This window comes from Leptidea sinapis, chromosome 26 (assembly GCF_905404315.1).
Source record: "Leptidea sinapis chromosome 26, ilLepSina1.1, whole genome shotgun sequence".
Classification (NCBI taxonomy): Eukaryota; Metazoa; Arthropoda; class Insecta; order Lepidoptera; family Pieridae; genus Leptidea; species Leptidea sinapis.
Genome location: NC_066290.1, coordinates 8,492,515 through 8,520,125, shown reverse-complemented (window position 1 = coordinate 8,520,125; position 27,611 = coordinate 8,492,515). Strand labels below are relative to the sequence as shown.

General features: G+C 34.6%; 1 protein-coding gene across 3 annotated transcripts in view; it reads right to left on the bottom strand.

The window, feature by feature from the left end:
• The window catches only part of LOC126972351 (28S ribosomal protein S5, mitochondrial-like), a 52,323-nt gene that overhangs the window by 19,990 nt on the left and 4,722 nt on the right, over positions 1-27,611 (bottom strand). For 2 of the 3 annotated variants that reach the window (XM_050819039.1, XM_050819038.1), the window contains exons 5-6: positions 26,096-26,231; positions 23,896-24,095 (exon numbers count right to left, since the gene is read on the bottom strand). In XM_050819039.1, coding sequence (XP_050674996.1) covers positions 23,896-24,095; positions 26,096-26,231 — 336 coding nt within the window. Of the gene's footprint in view, positions 1-10,035; positions 10,446-23,895; positions 24,096-26,095; positions 26,232-27,611 lie in introns of those variants that run through there. The other variant, XM_050819037.1, reaches the window with a different exon arrangement.

The following is a 27,611-nucleotide window of genomic DNA, read 5'->3' as shown; positions in this document are numbered from 1 at the left end:
GGTGGTCCACACGATTTTTTTTTTAATCTTTTTGACATTTTTTTAAATTTGTTTGATTATGAGTCAGCATTAAAAAATACATACAACTTCAAATTTTCATATATCGGCAATACAACGTTTGCTGTGTCAGCCAGTTATTCTATAAATTCTCTGATAAACAAGATTATAACAAGTATACCTAGAGTCTTGAGATTATTAAACATTTAGCACACAGTAGTTCACACTTCATAGACTGGCTCAGCCACAAAAATCACCCCAAAAATACTCATTGAGGATATTGGAATATTACGAGTCACTTGCATTTATTAGATATTAATAAATATTCAATCAAAAATATTTTTATTTCATGGGTAAATCATATTACACTTCAAATATGTCATTTTTTTCATTCAGATCACTCGGAAGGCAGATTTCCACAGAGAAGAATGAACAAGAAACTCTAAGATTGCTCTTTTTAAAATAGATTAGGTGTTACAAGTTCTTATTTTAAATGCAATTTACAAATCATACGCAAAGTGCACAACAAAAATACTCAAACGTCCAAAACTAGAAGGCTTACACGAGTAAGTAAAAAATAATAATTAAAAAGTAAATTAATAATTATAAACACAAGAGTTATTGAGTACAGTATATGCATGAATACACACATAGCGTAAAAAATAAAGGCATTATGCGAGCATTTAATTAAATAAAATACATAATATATAATAACTTTAATTTTAAGATAATTAGAAGGAAATAAAAAAAAAACATGTAGCAGCCACTACACAGGAAGAAGCCTCTTAAACTATGAACCATTGATCACTCAATCAAAACCACTACCATTTACAATACTTTAATAAAACAGAAATTTTACATAAACTTTGAACAGATTGACTTTTTATTTGTTCGAAGGTTTTTTTGACCACGAGAAGAATGCTTCCGACAAACACGTCCTGCACGTCTTTCTTGTCCTAGAGCACATTTTGTTGCACAGATAATCCTTGGACTCATAAAGGCTTCTATGTCATCTCTGCTCGTCACAATACTTGTTGCTTCGTACCGATCAAAAAGCTTAATACCTCGATCCAATGTTACACTACGGCAGTTAACGAGCCCCAACACATGAAGTACAATTACATACTTGACAATATCACGCGATGATAACGTGAACGAATTCATTTTAATGTCACTTCGAGCCCGACACCGTTGCAAATAATACAAAACGCCCGAATATTACAATTTATATTGAAACAGGTTCCTATTAACATCCGAATGTGGTAACAATTATGTTTTCAATAAGGATAAACTCAATTTTCCCTTTCTTGTTCTATTAGTTAATGTAAGCAGTACCTACACTTTACGGCTATGCAAAGAAATACATACAAATATTGGGTTTGAGCAGGTTATCAACTGTAAAGTAGATCCTGTAGATGAAGCCACAACCTGAGAGTTGAACAAAGAGAATTTTATAACGAGGCGATACTCGAACTGTTAGCTCAGTTGGTTAGAGCACCGGCACGGAACGCCGGAGGACGTGGATTCGAAACCCGCATCGTTCATAAAATTTTGTTTTTCAAATTTTATTTGTGTATTAATCCTAGAGGTGGGGGTTATCATTTAAAAAAAAAAACATAACATATTGAATACATAATTATTATTAAGCAAATTTACTACATTATCCTTTAATAGATTGTTTGGTTATTATGTAAGTAATGTATTGTCGTAAAAAAAAATCATCTTAGTTAATATCTTAATATAATACATATATATATATATATATAGCCAAATTCCGCAATATCTCACTATCTAGTGATCTCACTAGGAAACGTTGTGGTCTGAATGAAGATGTTGTGACAATAATTGAGAAAGGTATGCTGAGATGGTTTGGACATGTCAAGAGAATGAATGAAGAACGATTGACGAAGAAACCAGTGTGAATGAAAGTGTTAGAAGGGGTAGACCTAGGCGGACGTTTCAAGATCAAATCAGGGACGTCTTGAAAAAGGCCAGGTCAAGAGCACCCTAAACCGGAGAGCATGTATGAAAGGAATAATGAAAGTGGACGAAGCGAAACAAGTATGTAACGATCGTAGCAAGTGGAAAGAAGTGGTCTCTGCCTACCCCTACGGGAAAGAGGCGTGATTTTATGTATGTATAATTCCGCAAGACGATTTGCAGCATCATTGGTAATCTTTAATAATGTTATAATTGGAAAATTGATGTATAACTCATTTATTAATTTAAAACAAAATGATTAACTCGTAACTTATTCTATATAATACCTAAAATTTATTATTTCTGTGCATGCTGTGTTTTTTTGTAAGTAATCACTACATTTAGTTCCTAGTTTTTAGTTCTACTTTTTATATTTGCGTGTATTATTGTAAATAAACCTAACAAATAAATAAATATTTCTTTCTCAGGTGGATTCGAGAATGGTTTAGATTCACAAATGAACCTACCTGCTAAACGCCTGGGCGATGATTTTTTGTGTGTTCATGTGAATTTGAGATAGATTAGTTTAGATTCTCAATTCCGTCCATATAATATAATTCTTCTGCTTATGTGTATGTTAGTGTACAGGACAATGTCTGTCGGGTCCACTAGTATAAGTATATATCTATATAAGTCTCTAACTATAATTTATTATCTTTGAGATAAAAAAACGTTCTATGACTCACTATATTAAGACTATATCAAAACCTTATATTACTTATGACGTAATGTAAACTTAATAATAATTATATGTTTTTATCTATTGAAGTCTCAACAATAAATAAAATAGAATTCTATTCGTATTCAAAACATCCATGACTCGGAAACAAGCTTTCATAATCATCATATAATGTAATCTACCGGGATCCAAACCCGTTATATTAATTAAATACATGTATTGCCTATTAGAAAGTGTGAAAAATTATCAAAACGAATATATTTTAGAGCAATTTTGTACTATATAAGTAAGAATAATGAAATTATAACGTTAGTGATAATATTTAATGGAATGGTCTTTACTTTATTATACTTTTATAATGGTAATTATATAAACAAACTAGCTGACCCATCAAACGTTGTATGTTGATAACTGTTGATCGTAGATGGGTGAAAATTTGTAATAATGCTGACTCATAATTAAACAAATTTCAAAAAAAAATCGTGTGGACCACCCTTAACATTTAGTGGGATGAAAAATAGATGTTGTCCGATTCTCAGACCTACCCAATATGCACTCAAAATTTCATAAGAGTCGGTCAAGCCGTTTCGGACGAGTTCAATGTTTAATACCATGACACGAGAATTTTATATATTAGAAGAACATGTCCATAATATACATAATTATTAAATAAGTAGTCATTATATGAGTGAATATGTTATTAGTAATGTTTATTAATGTGAGTAGCGAGTAGTGTAGTCTAATGGGCATTATTCTAAACTTGGGACATGTGCTCGATCACCGAATTAATAAATTTATTACGGCTGAGGAATAAAATGTCAATATATGAACAGATTACGTTTACATGGCAGTAACACAGCTTCTATGTACAATAGTGTTCTTGAATTGAAAAATATTTAACAAGATACCTACACATATCACAGAACTTAAGTTGACGTGTTTAATAAAGAAACTATTTAATCTCCTACTGATAAAATCGTACTATTCCATAAAAGACTTCTTTTCAGATACAACACTCAATTAACATTTTTTTAAATATCATTTTACTTAAAAAAAAGTAATTAAATCTTTTTACCAATTTCAATTATTATAAGTTATTTCAAAATATTCAATCATTGATATGTATATCAATTAACTGTCATTGTATATATATATATATATATATAAAAGTCAAACAAATATATATATATATATATATATATATATATATATATATATATATATAAATATATATATATTTGTTTGACTTGTTAGTAATTACTATATGTACGCCACAGCATGCGGGCAAGGAATGGAGAACTTTTATTGTGACTTGTAACATCTATGTATACCCATGACTACAAATAAATGATCTTATATCTTTAAAATTGTTTTCCTATAAGTTTACGATCTTTTGCAGAACAGAATGTCTGCCATAATTAGTACACGGCTGACCAACGTCAAAATGGCGTCTACTCCGTGTACGCACTGTACTTGCCCACACTTCGATCCGTTCGGTCAGGAGCGAACACGGAACAGAAAAAACTAGTGGAAGTGGCATGTGGGCGTTACCCTGTCGCCACTATTGTGTACAAATGTACCTACTCGAGGCTCAAGTGAGACCAGTCATTTGATGTTAAGTGTAAAAATACAAATATGACTTATTGTGCCATTTTGGACTGTAAAAATCATAGCCGAAATAAAAATATGTCCAACGGAGGGATTTCTGATAATCGGTAATCATAATTTTTCGATTTAAATACAATTACAATTTTATTTATGTGTTATGCAAAATATACTGTTAAAAATGAACCATAATATTACGACGTATGGTTCATTTGCCTTTACGTTTAATTATATAATCAATACATTACGCCTAAAGCAGAAACTAGCTGTTCGGGCCAAGACAGTCAAAAATCTTTATTCAAAATAAGCCCCATTGGTGAACTTGATATTGTGAACTCTGCCGATCTCTTCTGAGATGATAATCCGGGCTTGTGCTACACTGATGTTGCAACACTGTTTACAGACTTTTCATCTTGTTTCGACCTAACCCAACCCACGGGAATATGAAAAATAGGGGTTCACAACGAAAAACTGGAGTAATCGTAATTTTACATATCACAAGAAGTATCTTTAAAAGTTTCTCTACTTAAACTGAACTGAGTTTGTTAACCTTGAGGATTATTTAAACACTTCTCCAAAGCAGTATTCTATAAAATGTTAATATTCCGCGTATCTGGAGGGTCCTCCGATAAGCTTGAGTCGAGGCTGAGTAGAAGAAAAACCTCGTTACATGATGGAGGTGAGGAAATACGTCATAGATTTGTAAAAAATTGTTCGTGAACCATGATGCCTTCATCATCCATTTTGACAATCTGAGTTCTGGTTTTCCAAGGGGCACATGTCAATTAGTTATCTCGCGGTAGTAACTTTCTCAATTAACTTGCGATATATTTGCAAGTGTAAACACTCTTTGTGTGTCCCTGATCCTGATTTCTTACTATTTCGAAAAGTTGGAAATCATTCTCACAATTTATCGAAGCAGATTGATAAATCGAGAGCATTAAAATTAATTTTGTAGCAACAGCCGCAAAACAAACAAAAAACTGGTCACCACATCAGGTAGAAACATTAATTAATCTGCTTTTGAATCGCATGCCATACTATACCTACCCCATAATATATCCCATAAATATACCATATTTACATACAACAAATTTACTCTATATGTATATGTTTAGTACAACTCTAGGCACTAGAGTTTAGCCAGGAAGTATCCGTAAATTAATAGCCGTAATAATTTTCGGACGTATCCTCCTAATTGTTAAACTATAGGAAATTGGTATGACAAACCGACGATGAGGAAAAAATATATGACGAATATTAAAATTATTTCATGATTCAATATTATCCTCTTTGAGGTCGTAAAGCCAAAAATTAATTTAAATCTTGTCAAATATAATAAAGTTGTTTAAGTAAAGTTGGATTTATTAAAAATTACGAGTTATTTTGTATACGTGTGTTCCGTCGTTGATCTAACGCGGCAGAAACAGCTCGCAATGTCAATGTTGGAGACGACACGGCTAATAACACACCGTGTAGTTTAATCGTTTTCTGAGAAAATTTCCAACTGTAAGAATGAACCCAAATATCGGCCAGTAAGGTTAATTAAAATAATAAATTCAGTGCAATGACAGAAGCAGATTCGCATAAGTTGGAATCATTAATATTCACCTAAATATTTGTCTCACGGCGCGAGAGTGAGTCCTTGTCGTGCAGGGCAAAGTGGAGGGCACCAGAGGGCGAGTAAGGTCGCCTATGCTATGGTCCGACCAAATTAAGTCTGCTGTGGGCGGTCCATTGAACGAGTGTACCAGGCTGTCGGCCAACAGGGAAAAGTGGCGAATACTCGTGGGGTGAATCACATCTGCCCCAAAAGATGTCACTTCGTGATGACCACGACCGCTCTGTCAAGAGTGTAACGACGAAGAAGAAAATTTGCATGATATTGATAAAATGAAAAAACTTGTCAAATTGGTGCCACATAATTTAACTGACCCACAGAGAGAGCACGCGTTGAAGCTTGCCTTGCCATGTTGAACCGGAAGGCGAAAGGCGTTTTTGGCTTAGATAATTAATACGTCTAGATTGAGTCTCTTGCTGTTAAACAACCGATAAAAACAGGCCAGGAATATCTATAAATATATTACTCGCGATTTGTGTTAGTGTGCGTGAATTTCTCAAAATAGAAGTTGTCTATCTATTGTATAAATGATTTAAGGTTTTGGGTTGGACTGTGACGTGTGCCGAAAAGTGGATTCTAGTCGACAATCGCTAACGTACATTGCTAATGGCTAACTGCAGTTCAAACGTCTGAAGTGAAGCTTAGGTACTATAGAAAATTCATGGAATATGTTTCTTAGTCTCCTGATGATGTTATTATCACTATAGCTTCCTCGGTAAAGCATTATTACAGCAGATGTAGCTATATTGTGCTGAACTTCGCATAATGATCTTGACCAAGACCTCACATGTCTCTTGGTATTGCGTCCAGGTTCTGTGGACGGTTGAACGACTCAAGTTTAACAGCTGTGAGACGTAACATTCGCTACACCCCCGTTCCAGCAGCGCTATGTTTTATCCTATCTCTTATTGTTTTTTCTACCATTACCATCGACACAAATATAGTGTATATGTTATAAGTTACCATAAATCGACAAATTTTCTCGTAAAATAACGAGAAGTTACTTTTAGTTGCCTGCATAATAGTTTTTTATACGCAAACCTGCGAAAAATAAATAAAAAATCAGAACCTGAAGAAGGGATTATTAATTTAAAAAAAGTAAAGTATCGTGTCGGTATTTTTAAACCTGATTCTTAATTAAGTGCTAGTAACATAGTTTGCCTATTAAATTCTCTTTAAAACTAAATTATTACCAATATTTTAGAAAATCAAGATCGCCCTTTTTCTGTTAATACTGTTACAATAAAAAATAAACAAAATATTACATGTGAATGTGGAATCTGTCGTTTTTATATGATTGTTCAATTTCTTATTTTAGCGCCAATACTATAATAATTATAATAATTTATATCAATAGCAAATAGCCAGGTTGTCCCAGTTTCCTGGATCCCCCCCCCCCCCCCCCCCAGAAACCTCATGTATTAGTTTTTTAAGCATAATAAAGTTTTATCCCTCAATACGTAGATAGGGTTGTAGAAATAAGTTTTCTGATACCTACATATATAAGGCTTAATTGTAAATTGCTTTAATAAGTAGATTTAAGTAATTTTGTTACAATTTAATACCAAATATAGAAATTTTGAATTTGATTTTTTTTTTTTTTTTTGCGATGTTAAAATCGAGTGGGGCGATAAGAGAACCGAATCACTGTGATTACATTAGACAAAGTAAGCATGGACCCAAATGCAATTTTTAAAACTCTCCATACGCTTGGTATTAGTAAAATGGTGTACCGGGCTATTAATAGGTACAATGAACCCTCTTTTTTTTATAGAATAGGAGGACAAACGAGCGTACGGGTCACCTGTTGGTAAGTGATCACCGCCGCCCACAATCTCTTGCAACACCAGAGGAATCACAGGAGCGTTGCCGGCCTTTAAGGAAGGTGTACGTTTTTTGAAGGTACCCATGTCGTATCGTCCCGGAAACACCGCAAAAGGAAGCTCATTCCACAGCTTTGTAGTACGTGGAAGAAAGCTCCTTGAAAACCGCACTGTGGAGGACCGCCACACATCCAGATAGTGGGGATGATATCCTAACTTGTGGCGTGTCGAACGAAGGTTAAATTCGGCGGCAGGAATCAGGTTAAACAGCTCTTCGGAACACTTCACTAAATGCGGTAGAAGACACACAATGAATCTCTACGCAACACCAAGCAATCCAGCCGTTCACAGAGCACTGGGTCCACGACAATCCGAGCTGCTCTACGTTGCACGCGGTCAAATGGATCGAGCTGATACTGGGGTGCGCCAGACCAGAGATGACAGCAATACTCCATGTGTGGCCGGACCTGCGTTTTGTAGAGCGTGCTCTATTAATGACGCCCAGTTTCTTCGAAGCCAATTTGACTATGCCCTCCAGATTCAATTCGATTCAAACGAAAAAGGCGGGGCAAGGCATCTCGCATATAGAACCGATGTGCAAATTGTGCGCTCGCGTCGATTGCATGATTTTAAACGTTAAGTATAGTTTTAGTTATAGTTTTTGTGTACTTGAATGAAGGGTATTTTAACATGCTTATGAGTCTAGGGCGCAATAATTGTAACTACGCCGCAGCTGGTAGGGATTACGAACAAAGCTATGCACTTGACACTTCCGCTAGGTTTAGAGTTGTCGTCTCGCAATGCTTTTCAGAGTCTGCACATGCGACAGTATACTGCGGGCAGCGTTCATGCAAAATTGTTCGGGCGCCGTGGGTACGTTATTACTTTATTTTAAATGTGATTATTTCCTGAAAATCGTTATTTATATGATCTTTGTCTTACTACTTAATACACCTTAAGATATAGTACAGGATTTTTTTAACACCCTGTGTATTATAATATTTTTATGATGATTATTAAATTATTAATTGCTGGTTGTAGCTAAATTTGTTGTGAAAACATAACTGTGTTTCGGTCTGAAGGGCGCCGTAGCTAGTGAAACCACAAAATTAGACTTAATATCTTATGGCTCAAGGTGACGAGCGCAATCGTAGTGCCGCTCAGAATTTTTGGATTTTTCAAGTATCCTGAGCGGCACTGCGTTCTAATGGGCAGGGCGTATCAATTACCATCAGCTGAACGTCCTGCTCGTCTCGTCCCTTATTATCATTAAAAAAATGATAAAAGGATAAAACATCAAAGTATAAAAATACGTTAACACTTTTCTACAATATGGATACATTATTTCGATAAGCATGCCCAATATTTTTTGTTAGTAAACCCAGAGTTTATACTACTAGAAACTTTTATTCTTACTTTCAATTCTATTGGAGTGAAAACTTCGTATGAACGATACGACCAATTATTTGGGCAACATGGATTCTCCGCCTCCGCGCTACCGTCGCACGTATGTGTTCAGTAATAACCTACAGGATCTTACGTGGGTTTATGAGATATATCAGCTTAGTCGCACGATGACAGCGTTCAAAAAAATATATAATTATGTAGGTACTTTCAGACAAATGATCTTGCTCCAAAGTAGGCATGATATAATATCATTCAGTCATTTATTTACTAAAAAATCATAATTATATTAAAATATAAATACCTAAAATATACAATCATACAAATGTTTCCAGCTACCGGGATTCGAACCCACGATTATATTGTCACTGTTATCAGCTGATAAAGTGTAAATTCGCATGAAACAATTAATGGTGATGTCAAACTTTGTACTTGTATCCTATTCGCTGTAACGTAGATCAACAAACATACTCTTTGTGTCAATTTCTTTCTTTCAAAATCTGATCTGATGTTATTAAGTTCACGGACGCGTAAAAAAAGATGGACTCCGTGCCGATTAGCAAGTGAAGCACCGTTATGCTAGTGTGTGTGCGGTTACGGGGGATACTGGTTACACAATTTTTTCTCCCTTAAATAATCATATATGGCCACAAATACACTTGTATAGTATCGTTTTTACACTTTTTCACAACGCACGACGGCATTTTTAAAATATTTTATTGCGACGCAAACTGATCTGTCACAGACGATGACAATTCTAATAATGGCCGCCTATCGGCCTGTAGTAGTGTGCGTTGTGCTATGTATTTATACGTTAATCGGCTTGTTTTTGTTATGTAAGGTCACGGAGTCCTTATTTTTTTACAAGTCCGTGATTAAGTTATGCCTTATGATATATAGGAAGCACCATGAGAGAAATAAAACAATTTAACACCTACTTTAAGATATATTAACACTAAAACATTATAACTTCAATTTACTACGACTCTTGTTCACTTTTTTCTTCTGGGTACTTATCTGTAAGAAAACTTTTTATATCACCATATTCCACCTTCAGGTCAAGGCGAATCTTCTCATGATTCCGATACTTCTCGTATTTTTTGAGGAACACTTCATAATGTGGCATTGTTTGATAAAATCGGGGGAACTTCTTCTTCTTCAATATAATCCTATCGTTCATAACGTATTGTATGAAATCTAATGTCTCGTCTTTCGCGATTTCATCTTTCGTACGAACGACAGTGGGGCTTGCGACAACTTTGGGAAAATATTCGTTCTCAGCTCTAAATTCGACGAGGTGCAATTTCTTCTCTTCTGCTAGTTGTTGATGCGATCTCTAAAAATAAAATAATTAATAAAATAAACTGCTAAAAGCTGTTAAATTCAATGTTATTGCGACTGAGCGATAAATAATTTACTGACTTAAAAAAAGATATGTGTGTGTGTGTGCAAGTCACACACGATACAAGTGAAACTTCTGAAAAGTATTGAAAAAATAAACAGTTGCTTCATGTAAACGGTATATTTATAAATACATATAGGATTATTGAAAACAATTCAAATTTCATCTTTTTCAATTAGTATTTTTAATCAGGGGTACGCTACGAGAGATTGAGATGGTTTTAGAGTATCAGGTTAAATGTAAAGTTAACTATTTTTAACCAAACTTTAAAATTTAATATTTTAATGTATACAATTATATTGCTTAAATTACAAGTTTTGCAGCTATACAAACCTCATATACGTCGCTTGAGGCATATATTTTTCCACCTCCATCTCGTGTGCTTACTAATTTGTTGTACTCAAACTTACTTTTCACAGTTAACAAGTCGATGCAACCCATGCATTTTAAATGGTGACATAGAGAATTCACCACAACGCGTATATGGAATCTATACCTTCACACAACGGTCATGACGTCAGAAACCGCGTTGCCTTCGGGTATATTTTCAAATCCAGTAAACAAAAATCATTTCAATAAAGTGTACCTTTACCTAACATTTGTGACGTCACTGGCGCGTGTTGATATCGGGTATACATTCAGATTTAGTATACGCCCCTGCAAGTATTTTAAAACATACCCGACCGCAACGAAGCAATTGTTCGGTACTCTTTTGGCACGTTACTATTTCAATCGTTCTATCCTTTTCGCCCGAGGCTTGACGCAATATTTTGTTTGTTGCATCATTTTGTGACCACGTGCGAGTCAGTACTGTTTGAATTGTGATTTCAAGTGTTTTTTAATTTAAAAAGTGGTAATAAGTGCACAGTACATTGCGAAAATTATAATAAAGCGATAACTATATGGTTTGTGATCCTTTAAGCGTAAAAGTAGATGCGAATAATGATAGATAAAGCTAGTTTAGAGGGTTTTATAACCGAACATTGTGGAGTTATCGAGAATCTGGATTTTGAATCGGAGGAAAAGTACTCCATGCGATTTAGACTGAAGACTGATCAAAATGAAGAACAAGAACGATATGTTAAGTTTATCGACGAGTTTGTTAAAAAAATATCAAATTTTACGAACACTAACTGGATAGTTCGAAAGTCATATCCTTCGTTGAAGCGCTTCTTGTATCGAAAAACCTATACATGTCAACATTCATCATTCAATAAAAATCAGAGAAGTCGGCTCGTGGACAAAACTGTAAGGCTAAAATAGACTTTGTTATCAAAAAAGTTAATAAGGACACTATTCGAAACGACAAACTGTTGTCGGAAGGGTATAATGTGTTAGTGACTATAGTTTTTGATCACTCTCATCGTGTTTACGTTGCCGAAGCCTTGAATTTATTAAAATGCAGCCAACAAACCGAAGAAACTTTTAAGAAATATTTTGATAGTGGAATGACACCTTGCGCAGCAATAAATTACAACGAATTGAACATACTGGACTCGTTTCAAGATGAGGATCTAAATGGAATAGAGATGTTATCGAACTCTCAAATAAATCCCTCCGAAAATCATGTGTACTACATGTACAATAAATGGCGTACTGAAAAGTATGGTGACCGTAATGAATGTCATCTCCCCGAAATCATACAAGGGAAAATTGAGAGTTTAAATAACAAAGGCTACTCGATACTATTGAAAGAAAATCCCAGGATTATCGTGATAATTACTCGTATTATGAAACGAGTCTTTCTGTCTACTGCATATGAGAATATGATTTTTGTAGACACAACATCATCGTGTGACCAGACCAGTTCTGCGATTACTCTAGTTTTTACATCTCACAAAATCGGTGGTCTTCCATTGGCATGTGCTATACATACTGAGCAAAATGAGTCCAATTACACGTTGGTTTTTGCCGCTATTAAAGAAGCTGTAGAAAAGAACGAGGTGGGTAAAAAATTTGAGCCTGATATTGTTATGACGGACGATTCTACTGCCGAACGAAATGCTTTGAGAACAATTTTTCCAAATGCTCGATTACTATTATGCGCATTTCATGTTTGCCAAGCCTTTTGGCGTTGGCTTTGCGTTGCAGATCACAAGGTTGACATAATGAAAAGACAGTCAATCATGACACGATTTCGAAATATTCTTTTTGTAACTGATCCAGAAGAAACAGTAAAATTGTATAAGGATTTGACAGGTGACGAGTATGTTAAGACGATGCCAGCTCTGTTAAATCATCTGAGTAACTTATGGAAACGCCGGCTTGAATGGTGTGTCTCTGATAGATTGGATTTAATTACGCGAGGAAACAACACCAACAACATAACAGAAGCATCTATACGCATTCTTAAAGACGTGATACTTCAGCACTGTAAAGCATTTAATGCTTGCACATTAGTAGATTTCATTACGTCCATTTTTGAAAATAATTTTCTGCGGCGCATCGTTTCCTACGCTAACACACGAAAAACCAAGGATTCCATATATGCAATGTTCATGAAGACTGCTCGAAATATTAAAAATATATCTAAAGTCAACGATAATGAGTACAGTGTGGAATCAGAGACAAGCCCAAATACTTTTTACACTGTGAGAGCTGATTTAGCCGTTTGTGACTGTGACGCTGGAAAATGTGGAAGATTCTGCAAGCACCTGTGTAGCATTGAACAAAACTTTGGAGTCATATTTCCCAATTCTCCTCGGCTGTCTATTCAAGATAGAATGTCACTAGCAAGAATTGCGACGGGGAATGTGATAAATGAAAATTTCTACATGAGTATGGTAGATTTGAATCAAACACCGAACAATGATTTGCACTCGATAGAACCGCAGTGCTCTTCCTCTAATACACAAGAGCCGATACAGGTAGTACCACAGTGATCTTCCTCCGATACACAAGAGCCGATACAGAATGTAGACAATTCTTCGTCTTGCAAGCAACAGGTTGCTGTAGAATTTTCGCACCAATATAAAAATACACTTGCAGAGTTTAAGACTGAAGTACAACGCTTCACAAAGTTATTTGAAACAAACCCCAGTGTCCACAATCTAAGAGCACTAGGAAAATTTACAAATATGATTAAAAAAATCAATACATCAGAACAAGGACAAAACATCATTTTACGTCAGATAATAACAAGACGTATACCAAGGAAAATTAATGTTCAAAGCACAGCTCTGAGTAGACGTAAAGACAGAGGAATAGGAAAAACCACGTCAAGGATTCAAGCTGGGCGACCGTCTAACACAGAACACAAAACTAAACGAAAGCATAACTTAGGCCAGAATGTTAAAATGAATGTCCATAATGCGCGCTAAATTCTTTGTTTTAATTTTATGATTATTTTTCTAGTAACTAATAAACGTTGTTTATCCACTTTTGTTCTCGTATGATTTACCTCAATTCCTCACCTATAAAATAAACGTCCCTTTATCTGATATCTATCCCAAACGAATGTTGCGGTCGGGTATATTTTGAAATCCTTGGAGAGAATTTAAATTTAAATATTCCCTTGAGATATAAGAGTTTTAGGATCAAATAGGACACCATGCGAGAAGTATAAGTACATGGGAATTCCAACGCAAGCGGATAGGGAGCCAGAAGAGTTCGATCTGGAACTTAACTATCGTAAGACTCATTTTAGTTAAAGTCTCCAAGCCTTAAAATTTAATATGTTACCATTATCTAATATATAAAATCTCGTGTCATGGTGTTAAACATAGAACTCCTCCGAAACGGCTTGACCGATTCTCATGAAATTTTGTCTGAGAATCAGACAACATCTATTTTTCATCCCCCTAAATGTTAAGGGTGGTCCACACGATTTTTTTTTTAATATTTTTGACATTTTTTTAAATTTGTTTGATTATGAGTCAGCATTAAAAAATACATTCAACTTCAAATTTTCATATATCGGCAATACAACGTTTGCTGGGTCAGCTAGTTATTCTATAAATTCTCTGATAAACAAGATTATAACAAGTATACCTAGAGTCTTGAGATTATTAAACATTTAGCACACAGTAGTTCACACTTCATAGACTGGCTCAGCCACAAAAATCACCCCAAAAATACTCATTGAGGATATTGGAATATTACGAGTCACTTGCATTTATTAGATATTAATAAACATTCAATCAAAAATATTTTTATTTCATGGGTAAATCATATTACACTTCAAATATATCATTTTTTTCATTCAGATCACTCGGAAGGCAGATTTCCACAGAGAAGAATGAACAAGAAACTCTAAGATTGCTCTTTTTAAAATAGATTAGGTGTTACAAGTTCTTATTTTAAATGCAATTTACAAATCATACGCAAAGTGCACAACAAAAATACTCAAACGTCCAAAACTAGAAGGCTTACACGAGTAAGTAAAAAATAATAATTAAAAAGTAAATTAATAATTATAAACACAAGAGTTATTGAGTACAGTATATGCATGAATACACACATACCGTAAAAAATAAAGGCATTATGCGAGCATTTTATTTAAAAAAATACATATATAATAACTTTAATTTTAAGATAATTAGAAGGAAATAAAAAAAAAACATGTAGCAGCCACTACACAGGGAGAAGCCTCTTAAACTATGAACCATTGATCACTCAATCAAAACAACTACCATTTACAATACTTTAATAAAACAGAAATTTTACATAAACTTTGAAGAGATTGAGTTTTTATTTCTAAGAAGGTTATTTCGACCACGAGAAGAAAGCTTCCGACAAACATCTCCTACACCTCTTTCTTCTCCTAGAGCACATTTTGGTCCACGGAAAACATTTGGACCCATAAAGGCTTCTATGTCATCTCTGCTCGTCACAATACTTGTTGCTTCGTACCGATCAAAAAGCTTAATACCTCGATCCAATGTTACACTACGGCAGTTAACGAGCCCCAACACATGAAGTACAATTACATACTTGACAATATCACGCGATGATAACGTGAACGAATTCATTTTAATGTCACTTCGAGCCCGACACCGTTGCAAATAATGCAAAACGCCCGAATATTACAATTTATATTGAAACAGGTTCCTATTAACATCCGAATGTGGTAACGATTATGTTTTCAATAAGGATAAACTCACTTTTCCCTTTACTTTGTTCTATTTGTTCAAAAATGTAAACAGTACCTACACTTTACGGCTATGCAAAGAAATACATACAAATATTGGGTTTGAGCAGGTTATCAACTGTAAAGTAGATCCTGTAGATGAAGCCACAACCTGAGAGTTGAACAAAGAGAATTTTATAACGAGGCGGTACTCGAACGGTTAGCTCAGTTGGTTAGAGCACCGGCACGGAACGCCGGAGGACGTGGATTCGAAACCCGCATCGTTCATAAATTTTGTTTTTCAAATTTTATTTGTGTATTAATCCTAGAAGTGGGGGTTATCATTTAAAAAAAAAACATAACATATTGAATACATAATTATTATTAAGCAAATTTAATCATTATCCTTTAATAGATTGTTTGGTTATTATGTAAGTAATATATTGTCGTAAAAAAAAATCATCTTAGTTAATATCTTGATATAATACATATATATATAGCCAAATTCTGCAACATCTCACTATCTAGTGAGATAAGGAAACGTTGTGGTCTGAATGAAGATGTGACAATAATTGAGAAAGGTATGCTGAGATGGTTTGGACATGTCAAGAGAATGAATGAAGTACGATTGACGAAGAAACCAGTGTGAATGAAAGTGTTAGAAGGGGTAGACCTAGGCGGACGTTTCAAGATCAAATCAGGGACGTCTTGAAAAAAGGCCAGGTCAAGAGTACCCTAAACCGGAGAGCATGTATGAAAGGAATAATGAAAGTGGACGAAGCGAAACAAGTATGTAAGGATCGTAGCAAGTGGAAAGAAGTGGTCTCTGCCTACCCCTACGGGAAAGAGGCGTGATTTTATGTATGTATAATTCCGAAAGACGATTTGCAGCATCATTGGTAATCTTTAATAATGTTATAATTGGAAAATTGATGTATTACTCATTTATTAATTTAAAAAAAAATGTTTAACTCGTAACTTATTCTATATAATACCTAAAATATATTATTCCTGTGCATACTGTGTTTATTTGTAAGTAATCACTACATTTAGTTCCTAGTTTTTAGTTCTACTTTTTATATTTGCGTGTATTATTTATTGTAAATAAACCTAACAAATAAATAAATATTTCTTTCTCAGGTGGATTCGAGAATGGTTTACATTCACAAATGAACCTACCTGCTAAACGCCTGGGCGATGAATTTTTGTGTGTTCATGTGAATTTGAGATAGATTGGTTTAGATTCTCAATTCCGTCCATATAATAAAATTCTTCTGCTCATGTATATGTTAGTGTACAGGACAATGTCTGTCGGGTCCACTAGGATAAGTATATATCTATATATATAGTCTCTAACTATAATTTATTATCTTTGAGATAAAAAAACGTTCTATGACTCACTATATTAAGACTATATCAAAACCTTATATTACTTATGACGTAATGTAAACTTAATAATAATTATATGTTTTTATCTATTGAAGTCTCAACAATAAATAAAATAGAATTCTATTCGTATTCAAAACATCCATGACTCGGAAACAAGCTTTCATAATCATCATATAATGTAATCTACCGGGATTCGAACCCGTTATATTAATTAAATACATGTATTGCCTATTAGAAAGTGTGAAAAATTATCAAGACGAATATATTTTAGAGCAATTTTGTACAATAGGTTATAGGTTATCACGGGCTATTATCCGCAACTCGATGACTACAGCGCGCCTATTTTGCGTGGTGAGGAGGGCGGCTAATCCTGCCACCCCAGTTCCTCAAGGTAATGTATCAAACCTCTGATGTCACCCATGACCTCGGGGAGAGTCCTCGGTGAAACCAGGTGTTTGGCCCGGTATGAGGCCACACTCCAATTTTGTACTATATAAGTAAGAATAATGAAATTATAACGTTAGTGATAATGTTTAATGGAATGGTCTTTACTTTATTATACTTTTATAATGGTAATTATATAAACAAACTAGCTGACCCATCAAACGTTGTATGTTGATAACTGTTGATCGTAGATGGGTGAAAATTTGTAATAATGCTGACTCATAATTAAACAAATTTCAAAAAAAAATCGTGTGGACCACCCTTAAAATTTAGTGGGATGAAAAATAGATGTTTTCCGATTCTCAGACCTACCCAATATGCACTCAAAATTTCATAAGAGTCGGTCAAGCCGTTTCGGACGAGTTCAATGTTTAATACCATGACACGAGAATTTTATATATTAGAAGAACATGTCCATAATATACATAATTATTAAATAAGTAGTCATTATATGAGTGAATATGTTATTAGTAATGTTTATTAATGTGAGTAGCGAGTAGTGTAGTCTAATGGGCATTATTCTAAACTTGGGACATGTGCTCGATCACCGAATTAATAAATTTATTACGGCTGAGGAATAAAATGTCAATATATGAACAGATTACGTTTACATGGCAGTAACACAGCTTCTATGTACAATAGTGTTCTTGAATTGAAAAATATTTAACAAGATACCTACACATATCACAGAACTTAAGTTGACGTGTTTAATAAAGAAACTATTTAATCTCCTACTAATAAAATCGTACTATTCCATAAAAGACTTCTTTTCAGATACAACACTCAATTAACATTTTTTTAAATATCATTTTACTTAAAAAAAAGTAATTCAATCTTTTTACCAATTTCAATTATTATAAGTTATTTCAAAATATTCAATCATTGATATGTATATCAATTAACTGTCATTGTGTATATATATATATATATATTTGTTTGACTTGTTAGTAATAACTATATGTACGCCACAGCATGCGGGCAAGGAATGGAGAACTTTTATTGTGACTTGTAACGTCTATGTATACCCATGACTACAAATAAATGATCTTATATCTTTAAAATTGTTTTCCTATAAGTTTACGATCTTTTGCAGAACAGAATGTCTGCCATAATTAGTACACGGCTGACCAACGTCAAAATGGCGTCTACTCCATGTACGCACTGTACTTGCCCACACTTCGATCCGTTCGGTCAGGAGCGAACACGGAACAGAAAAAACTAGTGGAAGTGGCATGTGGGCGTTACCCTGTCGCCACTATTGTGTACAAATGTACCTACTCGAGGCTCAAGTGAGACCAGTCATTTGATGTTAAGTGTAAAAATACAAATATGCCTTATTGTGCCATTATGGACTGTAAAAATCATAGCCGAAATAAAAATATGTCCAACGGAGGGATTTCTGATAATCGGTAATCATAATTTTTCGATTTAAATACAATTACAATTTTATTTATGTGTTATGCAAAATATACTGTTTAAAAATGAACCATAATATTACGACGTATGGTTCATTTGCCTTTACGTTTAATTATATAATCAATACATTACGCCTAAAGCAGAAACTAGCTGTTCGGGCCAAGACAGTCAAAAATCTTTATTCAAAATAAGCCCCATTGGTGAACTTGATATTGTGAACTCTGCCGATCTCTTCTGAGATGATAATCCGGGTTTGTGCTACACTGATGTTGCAACACTGTTTACAGACTTTTCATCTTGTTTCGACCTAACCCAACCCACGGGAACATGAAAAATAGGGGTTCACAACGAAAAACTGGAGTAATCGTAATTTTACATATTACAAGAAGTATCTTTAAAAGTTTCTCTACTTAAACTGAACTGAGTTTGTTAACCTTGAGGATTATTTAAACACTTCTCCAAAGCAGTATTCTATAAAATGTTAATATTCCGCGTATCTGGAGGGTCCTCCGATAAGCTTGAGTCGAGGCTGAGTAGAAGAAAAACCTCGTTACATGATGGAGGTGAGGAAATACGTCATAGATTTGTAAAAAATTGTTCGTGAACCATGATGCCTTCATCATCCATTTTGACAATCTGAGTTCTGGTTTTCCAAGGGGCACATGTCAATTAGTTATCTCGCGGTAGTAACTTTCTCAATTAACTTGCGATATATTTGCAAGTGTAAACACTCTTTGTGTGTCCCTGATCCTGATTTCTTACTATTTCGAAAAGTTGGAAATCATTCTCACAATTTATCGAAGCAGATTGATAAATCGAGAGCATTAAAATTAATTTTGTAGCAACAGCCGCAAAACAAACAAAAAACTGGTCACCACATCAGGTAGAAACATTAATTAATCTGCTTTTGAATCGCATGCCATACTATACCTACCCCATAATATATCCCATAAATATACCATATTTACATACAACAAATTTACTCTATATGTATATGTTTAGTACAACTCTAGGCACTAGAGTTTAGCCAGGAAGTATCCGTAAATTAATAGCCGTAATAATTTTCGGACGTATCCTCCTAATTGTTAAACTATAGGAAATTGGTATGACAAACCGACGATGAGGAAAAAATATATGACGAATATTAAAATTATTTCATGATTCAATATTATCCTCTTTGAGGTCGTAAAGCCAAAAATTAATTTAAATCTTGTCAAATATAATAAAGTTGTTTTATTTATTGAAGTGAAACTTCTTTATCGATGCATGAGAAAATTATATAATTTATAGCAAATCGTCACGATTTTCGGTTGCGCGCCATTTTGTTTTTGTTGTCAATATGATAGTGTTGACAGCTGTCCCGTGAAGTTTGCAGACACAATACCAACGATTGTCGTATCTTTTCATTACGTTAATTTAAAAGTACGAAAAATTATTTATATCTATTATTTACTATAGAGAGTGACAACAACATTACATATTATTTTATATTCATCTATTTATATGTATTGCATGATATTAATATGTATAATTTTATTGAATTCAAACTTCTTTAGAATCGTTATGACTTGAAACTCGATGAAACGAAAAAGCGCGACGATAGAGACGCCGCCTATTATTTAGGCCGACGCGCCAAATTATGATTTCAACAATATGGATATCATATCCTAGGTTCTCGAGGGTGCAGAGATCGAATTTGGAATAATTTTTGTAATCCAAGATGGCTGCCACCCAAAATGATGATTTAAACAATATGGATATCGTATCCGAGGTTTTCGAGTATGCAGGGAACGAATTTACTATTATTTTTGAAATCCAAGATGAACGCTGCGCAAAATTATGATTTAAACAATATGGATATTGTATCCGAGGTTCTCGAGGTTGCAGAGAACGAATTTGAGAACATTTTTGAAATCAGATATGGCCGCCGCGCAAAATTATGATTTCAACAATATGGATATCGTATACGAGGTTATCGAAAGTGCAGAGAACGAATTTGGAATAATTTTTGTAATCCAAGATGGCTGCCACCCAAAATGATGATTTAAACAATATGGATATCGTATCCGAGGTTTTCGAGTATGCAGGGAACGAATTTACTATTATTTTTGAAATCCAAGATGAACGCTGCGCAAAATTATGATTTAAACAATATGGATATTGTATCCGAGGTTCTCGAGGTTGCAGAGAACGAATTTGAGAACATTTTTGAAATCAGATATGGCCGCCGCGCAAAATTATGATTTCAACAATATGGATATCGTATACGAGGTTATTGAAAGTGCAGAGAACGAATTTGGGATCATTTATGAAATACAAATGGCCGCCGCGCAAAATTATGATTTCAACAATATGGATATCGTCTCCAAGGTCTTCGAGAGCGCAGAGAACGAATTTGGGATCATATTGAAATCTAAGATGGCCGCCGCACAACATGATTTGTGGGCGTATGCGATCTTATAATCAACACCCTCATGCCAAACAACTAAAAGGCATCTTAAGGAAATTGTTGTGCCACATGAAACTAAAATTGTTGAAATCAGGAACTTTTGTGCTAATGAACACGAACACGAAACACTAGAAAACGTCAGTATTTTGATGTGTTCTTCTTCACTGCATAATATTAATACAACTGCTCCATCTTCACGGACTGATGATGCAAATGAGAATGAAAGTGACGGTACATAATAGATAGATCTTAGAAGAAAATGGAGGCATAATGTCTCGTTTATTAAATCATAACCAAGCTTGGAAATATACATAGCAAATAGTTGAATAGATAGCTGGTTTTGTGGTGAAATCCCTATGTCACCATTTAAAACGCATGGGTTGCATCGACTTGTTAACTGTGAAAAGTAAGTTTGAGTACAACAAATTAGTAAGCACACGAGATGGAGGTGGAAAAATATATGCCTCAAGCGACGTATATGAGGTTTGTAAAGACACAGAACTTGTTATTTAAGTAATATAATTATTTACATTAAAATATTAAATAAATTTTTAAGTTTGGTGAAACAAAGTAGACCTTACATTTATCCTGATAATTTATATCCATCTCAATCTCTCGTAGCCTATGCCTGATTACACATACTCATTGAAATAGATGAAATTTGAATTATTTTCAATAATCCTAATTCTTTTTTATGTATTTATAAATATACAGTTTACATTGGAATTCCAAAATCAGATTCCGCTTATCTTCGACCCCTTTGATTCCCAAAGCATTGCTTTAGATCTTAGTAGTCACAATTCATAACTTTATTCAGACTTTAAACGTATACCAATCGCATAGCGTCAGAATCTACATTGAAGTTGCCTTTTTCCGCAGGTTCATTACACTTACGTCAACTATTCGCAACAAGGTCGGATTTAACTAAAACTTTGGCGAGGGGAAAACCACCAGCACCGTTAGCCACAGGTTAAATACAAATAACGGGAAATTTATGCTACACTAATTACTCTATGATATTATAAAGTCTAAATAAAAATAAAAACAATATCATATAATTTTTTAAAGGGTATTGGTATTTTTGTGAGCAGAGAAATATAATCTGTGAGCAGAAATAACTAATTCATCAGCAACTCATGGCCATCGCCTTAGGCTAGGGTGACTATGCATGCGAGTTCTGACGAAAATTTGTTCTGACGAGTTCTGACTCAGAAGAAACAAACGCCTGGTATCCAATGACAGTGCTTACACTGGCAACGACGAACGCGTCAGAACATGCACGACGTCGTCAGAACCACTCGAGCGTTCAAACGATTTTGATTTTTTCGCACGACCTGCGTCTGCGAATTTCGAGTGATTTGGTTTCCACCATGGATAACGATAAATTGATCACTCTCGTGTACGAGAACATGTGTTTGTGGGATATGAGAGACAAAAATTATCACAACAGAGATATTTCTCTGTAAAAGTGGGAGAAAGTTGCTACAGAACTCAATACTAGCAGTAAGTACAATTTTTTATTTTGATGTGGGGTTTACATTAATTAGGTACATGAGCAATTAGAATTAACGTTTACATTTTATCTATCAAGGACATGACTAGTAGATCTATAGATTATTACAGTAGGTTGTATTGAAACGGAATTTCACCTGCTAGACTAACAAAATAATTTATCAAGGTTTCTCCAGTCTCATTCGCGCTTCTTCCGTAGTGATTATATCTCCGTGGAACTGGCACATTGTGTAGGGACTCAAAGTCCACCTCGGGAATATCAACGGAAGTAAGACCTTCTTTATCGATGTCAAATCATATTCATCAAATTTGTCCATCTTCGCTGGACGGCAGAAACGAACTGACTATCAGAATAATAGAAAACGCGCACAGCGTAAACGCCTTGTTCTAACGAGGATTTCGGACGTCCTCGTCAGAACAAATTTTCGTTAGAACTCGCATCCATAGTAACCCTAGCCTTATGTAGAGCATTTAAATTATATTAGTTGCAATGAGCTGCTCCTGTTTAATAAAATTTTGGTAAGCCTTCAGAGGGTAAGCAAAAAATATCATTTTAACGCTTAGAATTGGTTTCAGGCATTCGCCAGCCGCTGTCGCGGGCCACTACGCTCGGCTCGTGCGTTGTTTTAACTGTTCTAACATAACCTAACCTAACCAATTTATATAAAAAAAAATTAGAAATCTTGCTGACCAAGTAGTTATTTTGCGGACTGAATGTTTATGATGCAAACTCATATTATTTTAAGCTGCCTATTCGTGATTTAATTTTTGACCATTATCAAAATTATTTGCGGAACAAGGATTGCTGCCTGATGTTTTTTATTCCAAACAAAATATTTGTATGCTGCTCAAATTATTTAAATGCTGTTTTTTTTTTGTGGCTCACCTATTTTTATATTTGCTAAACATTTAATACTAATTACTTCTCGTTATTAAATATATCCAGGACGGTATCTATCCTTTGAAAACTTTTACGATTCTATTTTGCACATAATACCAATATCACTGAAAAGGCATTTTACTTTTGAGCTACTCGATGACAAAACTTTGTCAAGTTTCTTTATATTATGCTCAAAACAAAATGCATGCATGTCAAAGAAACTTACTTGTTGCAAAAGTCCAATAAAGAACGCCTTTACAATGTGTTGCAGATTGTGGGAACCTTCAACCTTTGCTCTCAGGTCTTTTATGCCAATTGCTTTACATATCTCCTTGATGGCTCTGTGCACCATCAGTCCATAACCCTCGTTTTTCTTTTGTACATATATTTTAGTGCTGCCGAAAGCCGTGAAGAAATCATGGAACACTGAAATAAAATTATGTGATTTCTATATATTAAAAAAAGTAATTAAAGTAAAAACTATTAGTAATTAACAATATTATACCGAGTCATGGATGTTTAAATGTATTTATCTATGTTTATATGAATTTATGTATGTTTAAGTAAGTATATTGTATTAAATATATCATTGTCTTGTAACCCATAACACATATTATATGCTTAACTTGGGGCGAGATAATTTATGTAAAAAGTGTGTCAATATTATGAATATATATGAATAAATAAATAAATAAATAAATTATGTGTATATGTATGTGTTGTATTTAATGGTTCTTAAGAAAGTATTGTTTTCGAAAGTCACGTCGAATTATCGCGAGTCATACAATTCGATAGGTACCTTGTATATTGTTTCTTGTTTATTGAACCGGCGAGCATCTATGAAAAGAGTAATAAATGTAGAGAAAACGCGTGAGGTTTGTAAGGATAGAAGCAAGTGGCATTCTATTATCTCTGCCTACCCCGACGGGAACAAGGCGTGAGTATGTGTGTGGTTTATTGATTATTATTCATGACTCTGTTCGACAGCACTCAAGAATAATCCTTATAAACCTACACCTTAACCCTAAAAATATTTGGTCAAATTTGCGTGCTTCCATAGTAAGTGGTGTAAGTAAATTCATCTTAAGAGATGCAGATATTACATATTCACTATTTTCAAATTTAAGTTAACATTTTTCTGAAATGTCATGAGTTAATCTTGTCGTGCTAGCAACTGCCGTAATATGCTCCTGTTATGTTGATTCTATATCGTCCAGGGTAAAGTTGGAGGCGTTAGACCGCGTGGAAGGTCACATATGCCATGGACGGATCCGATCATATCTACAGCGGCGTGCATGAGTGCACTCGTATGACCTCTAACAGAGCGAGATGGCGAGAAATTGTTAGGCGCATAAGCATTAGATCTGCCCCGCATACAATCACGACCGCTTCGAAGAATATTTTGACACATCTGCTAGCTGCTGCAGGCTGTTGCTGGACTTCAACTACATTTACGTGGCGATTTCTCCTGCCCTCCCCTCCTATATCCTCCCCCAAATATCTCAACGATAATCAGTCCCCTCTTCCAACCTACTCCGGCAATTTTTTACAGATCATCGGTCCATCTTGTGCCTACCAACACTGCATCATCCGGAAACAATATAACGATCTTATCAGGCACTAGTACAGCTGGATCTGCCATTACAAGGTATCTACAGATGGTACCAAGTCTCTTCGTATCTTCGTTTCACCTTCTGGACCGTTGATAACGTCACACCCATTATTTTTTCAGCACGACGTCACAATCTTCAGATGAAAAAGGCATAATAAATAAAGTTTAAGTGCTGTTGCTGACTGAGATATATAAACACGATTCGTCGATTAAGGAAAAAGTTTCAAAACAAAAAATAAATCACAGAATTCTCGCTAGTCGTGCCGTGCGGTTGAAGAATAACACCTTCATCTCTGACAATGAGGTGACTCTAAAATTATGAAAGAATGGTTCACTGGTTAACGATGCAGTGGTAAATCTAGTAATGATCCACATAGTTGACCAAACGTTACTCTTTCAGCCAAATATGTCCATATCTCTTATCAGAACCAACACTATGCCTGTTATGCATAACTCACATGCTGCAGACAGTCGAAAGAATGATTTGATTTGAGCTCATCATCATGAGCTTAAGCCGATTCGATATCCGTATTATCATGGGCACCTTTATGGGTCAAGCACCACTTAATAAGAACCGTCCCAGAATCGGCGTAACGGACTTTCCTGAGAACTGGTCGACAATGGTACAGGAGCATCCAATCGCCGGGCAAAAATCCTCGATATATGAAATCGCACTGAGAAGTCTGTCAACATAGCTGTCAATACATTATAGTCTTTAATCCTTTGTGTCTTCGATTCTTAAAGTAATTCTAAATTAGTAACAAATTAGTATTTATAACGAAAATACTTATTATCAAAATAGTATGTTTCTTACCGGTATGATTGTTATATATATCAAATTGCATTAATTTCTTTCCGGCTCTATTTTTTGCTTTTCTTAATGCAGCTAAAGCCTCTTTTGCCCGTCCGATACCAAATCCTGCTAATCCCTTACCGTTTCCTGTTACAACCTGCAAAATTTTGTGGCTTTAGTTTAATTTATGTATACAATAGATAATAAGTAATAAAAAACACACGGCAGTATCTGATAATTGTTATAGTGAAAGTTTACATTGAGAGAAAGTGCAGAATAACATTATAATCATTTAATGATTCAATCATTATTCATTTTAACTAATAAGAGTAAGAAACTCAGATAAATGGCAGATGCCAGAACTCAAATGATTTAAGGGGTGAATTTCATTTTTTGATCTTTCGATAATAAAACTTATACATGTTATTCGAATACAATTATATGTGGTCAATATATAAATAACAAGCAACAAAAAGCGCGTACACCTTCCTTAAAGGCCGGCAACGTTCCTGTGATTCCTCTGGTGTTGCAAGAGAATGTGGGCGGCGGTGATCACGTAACACCAGGTGACCCGTACGCTCGTTGGTCCTCCTATTCCATAAAAAAATAACATACGATCCATGGCAGGCCTGTCTCACTGTACACAGGTATAGAAATCGTAAGCACGTGCTGCGACCTCTACACAGTATGCCAGCCAGTAGGGTCACACGAACGAGCAGTGACCTACGCGCGAGATTAGTAGCGCTTTGCGATCTGAATTACACCTTATTGTATGACCGCAAGAGTCCCTATTTCTTTAATAGATTTTGCTAAGTGGGACCTCTGTACTTGTTTAGGAATATGATATAATCACAGAACAGAAAAAACTAGTAGAAGTGGCATCATGTCATTTTACTGTGGAAACACACACATTAATCTATTAAATATGTAATACACACACTTAATTCCGGCTTTATGATAGGCCTGCATTCACAATCACGAAAAGACATAACTACAAATTTATTTACATCAAATTCGAACTTAATACAATTACGCTAATCTCATATTCTTAAAATGATTGTGACAACCTCAGAACTTTTTCTTAAATTGAGGAAAGTAACATAATATAAAAACTTGAAGTAATAGGAACTCTATAACCATAGATTTGACTTCTATCATAATACCTAGTGTTGTACAAAAATGAATAAACATATCGATAGGTTAGTGAAAACTACTAATCAGGGTTGATAAAGTATATTGCCGATAAAGTACGTCGTAAGCTTAAATAATAAAAGGCCAATATTTTTTCTTAGGTATAGTTTTATTTAAAAGTATGGACAATATTTAGCTCAATTCAAATAAAATCAAGACAGCATACACGAAAAGTCTTGGAAAGTTACATAATCAATAATAGTTTTACCTGGGAAGCAATACACGCATACAACAAACTAATTACAGCGTTTGGCGAGTCAACAGCTCCTGAAGATGCCTCGTATAGAGGCGAAACAAGAATGGTAAAATAAAAAAAAAAAAAAAAAACAAAATAATAATAACTGTA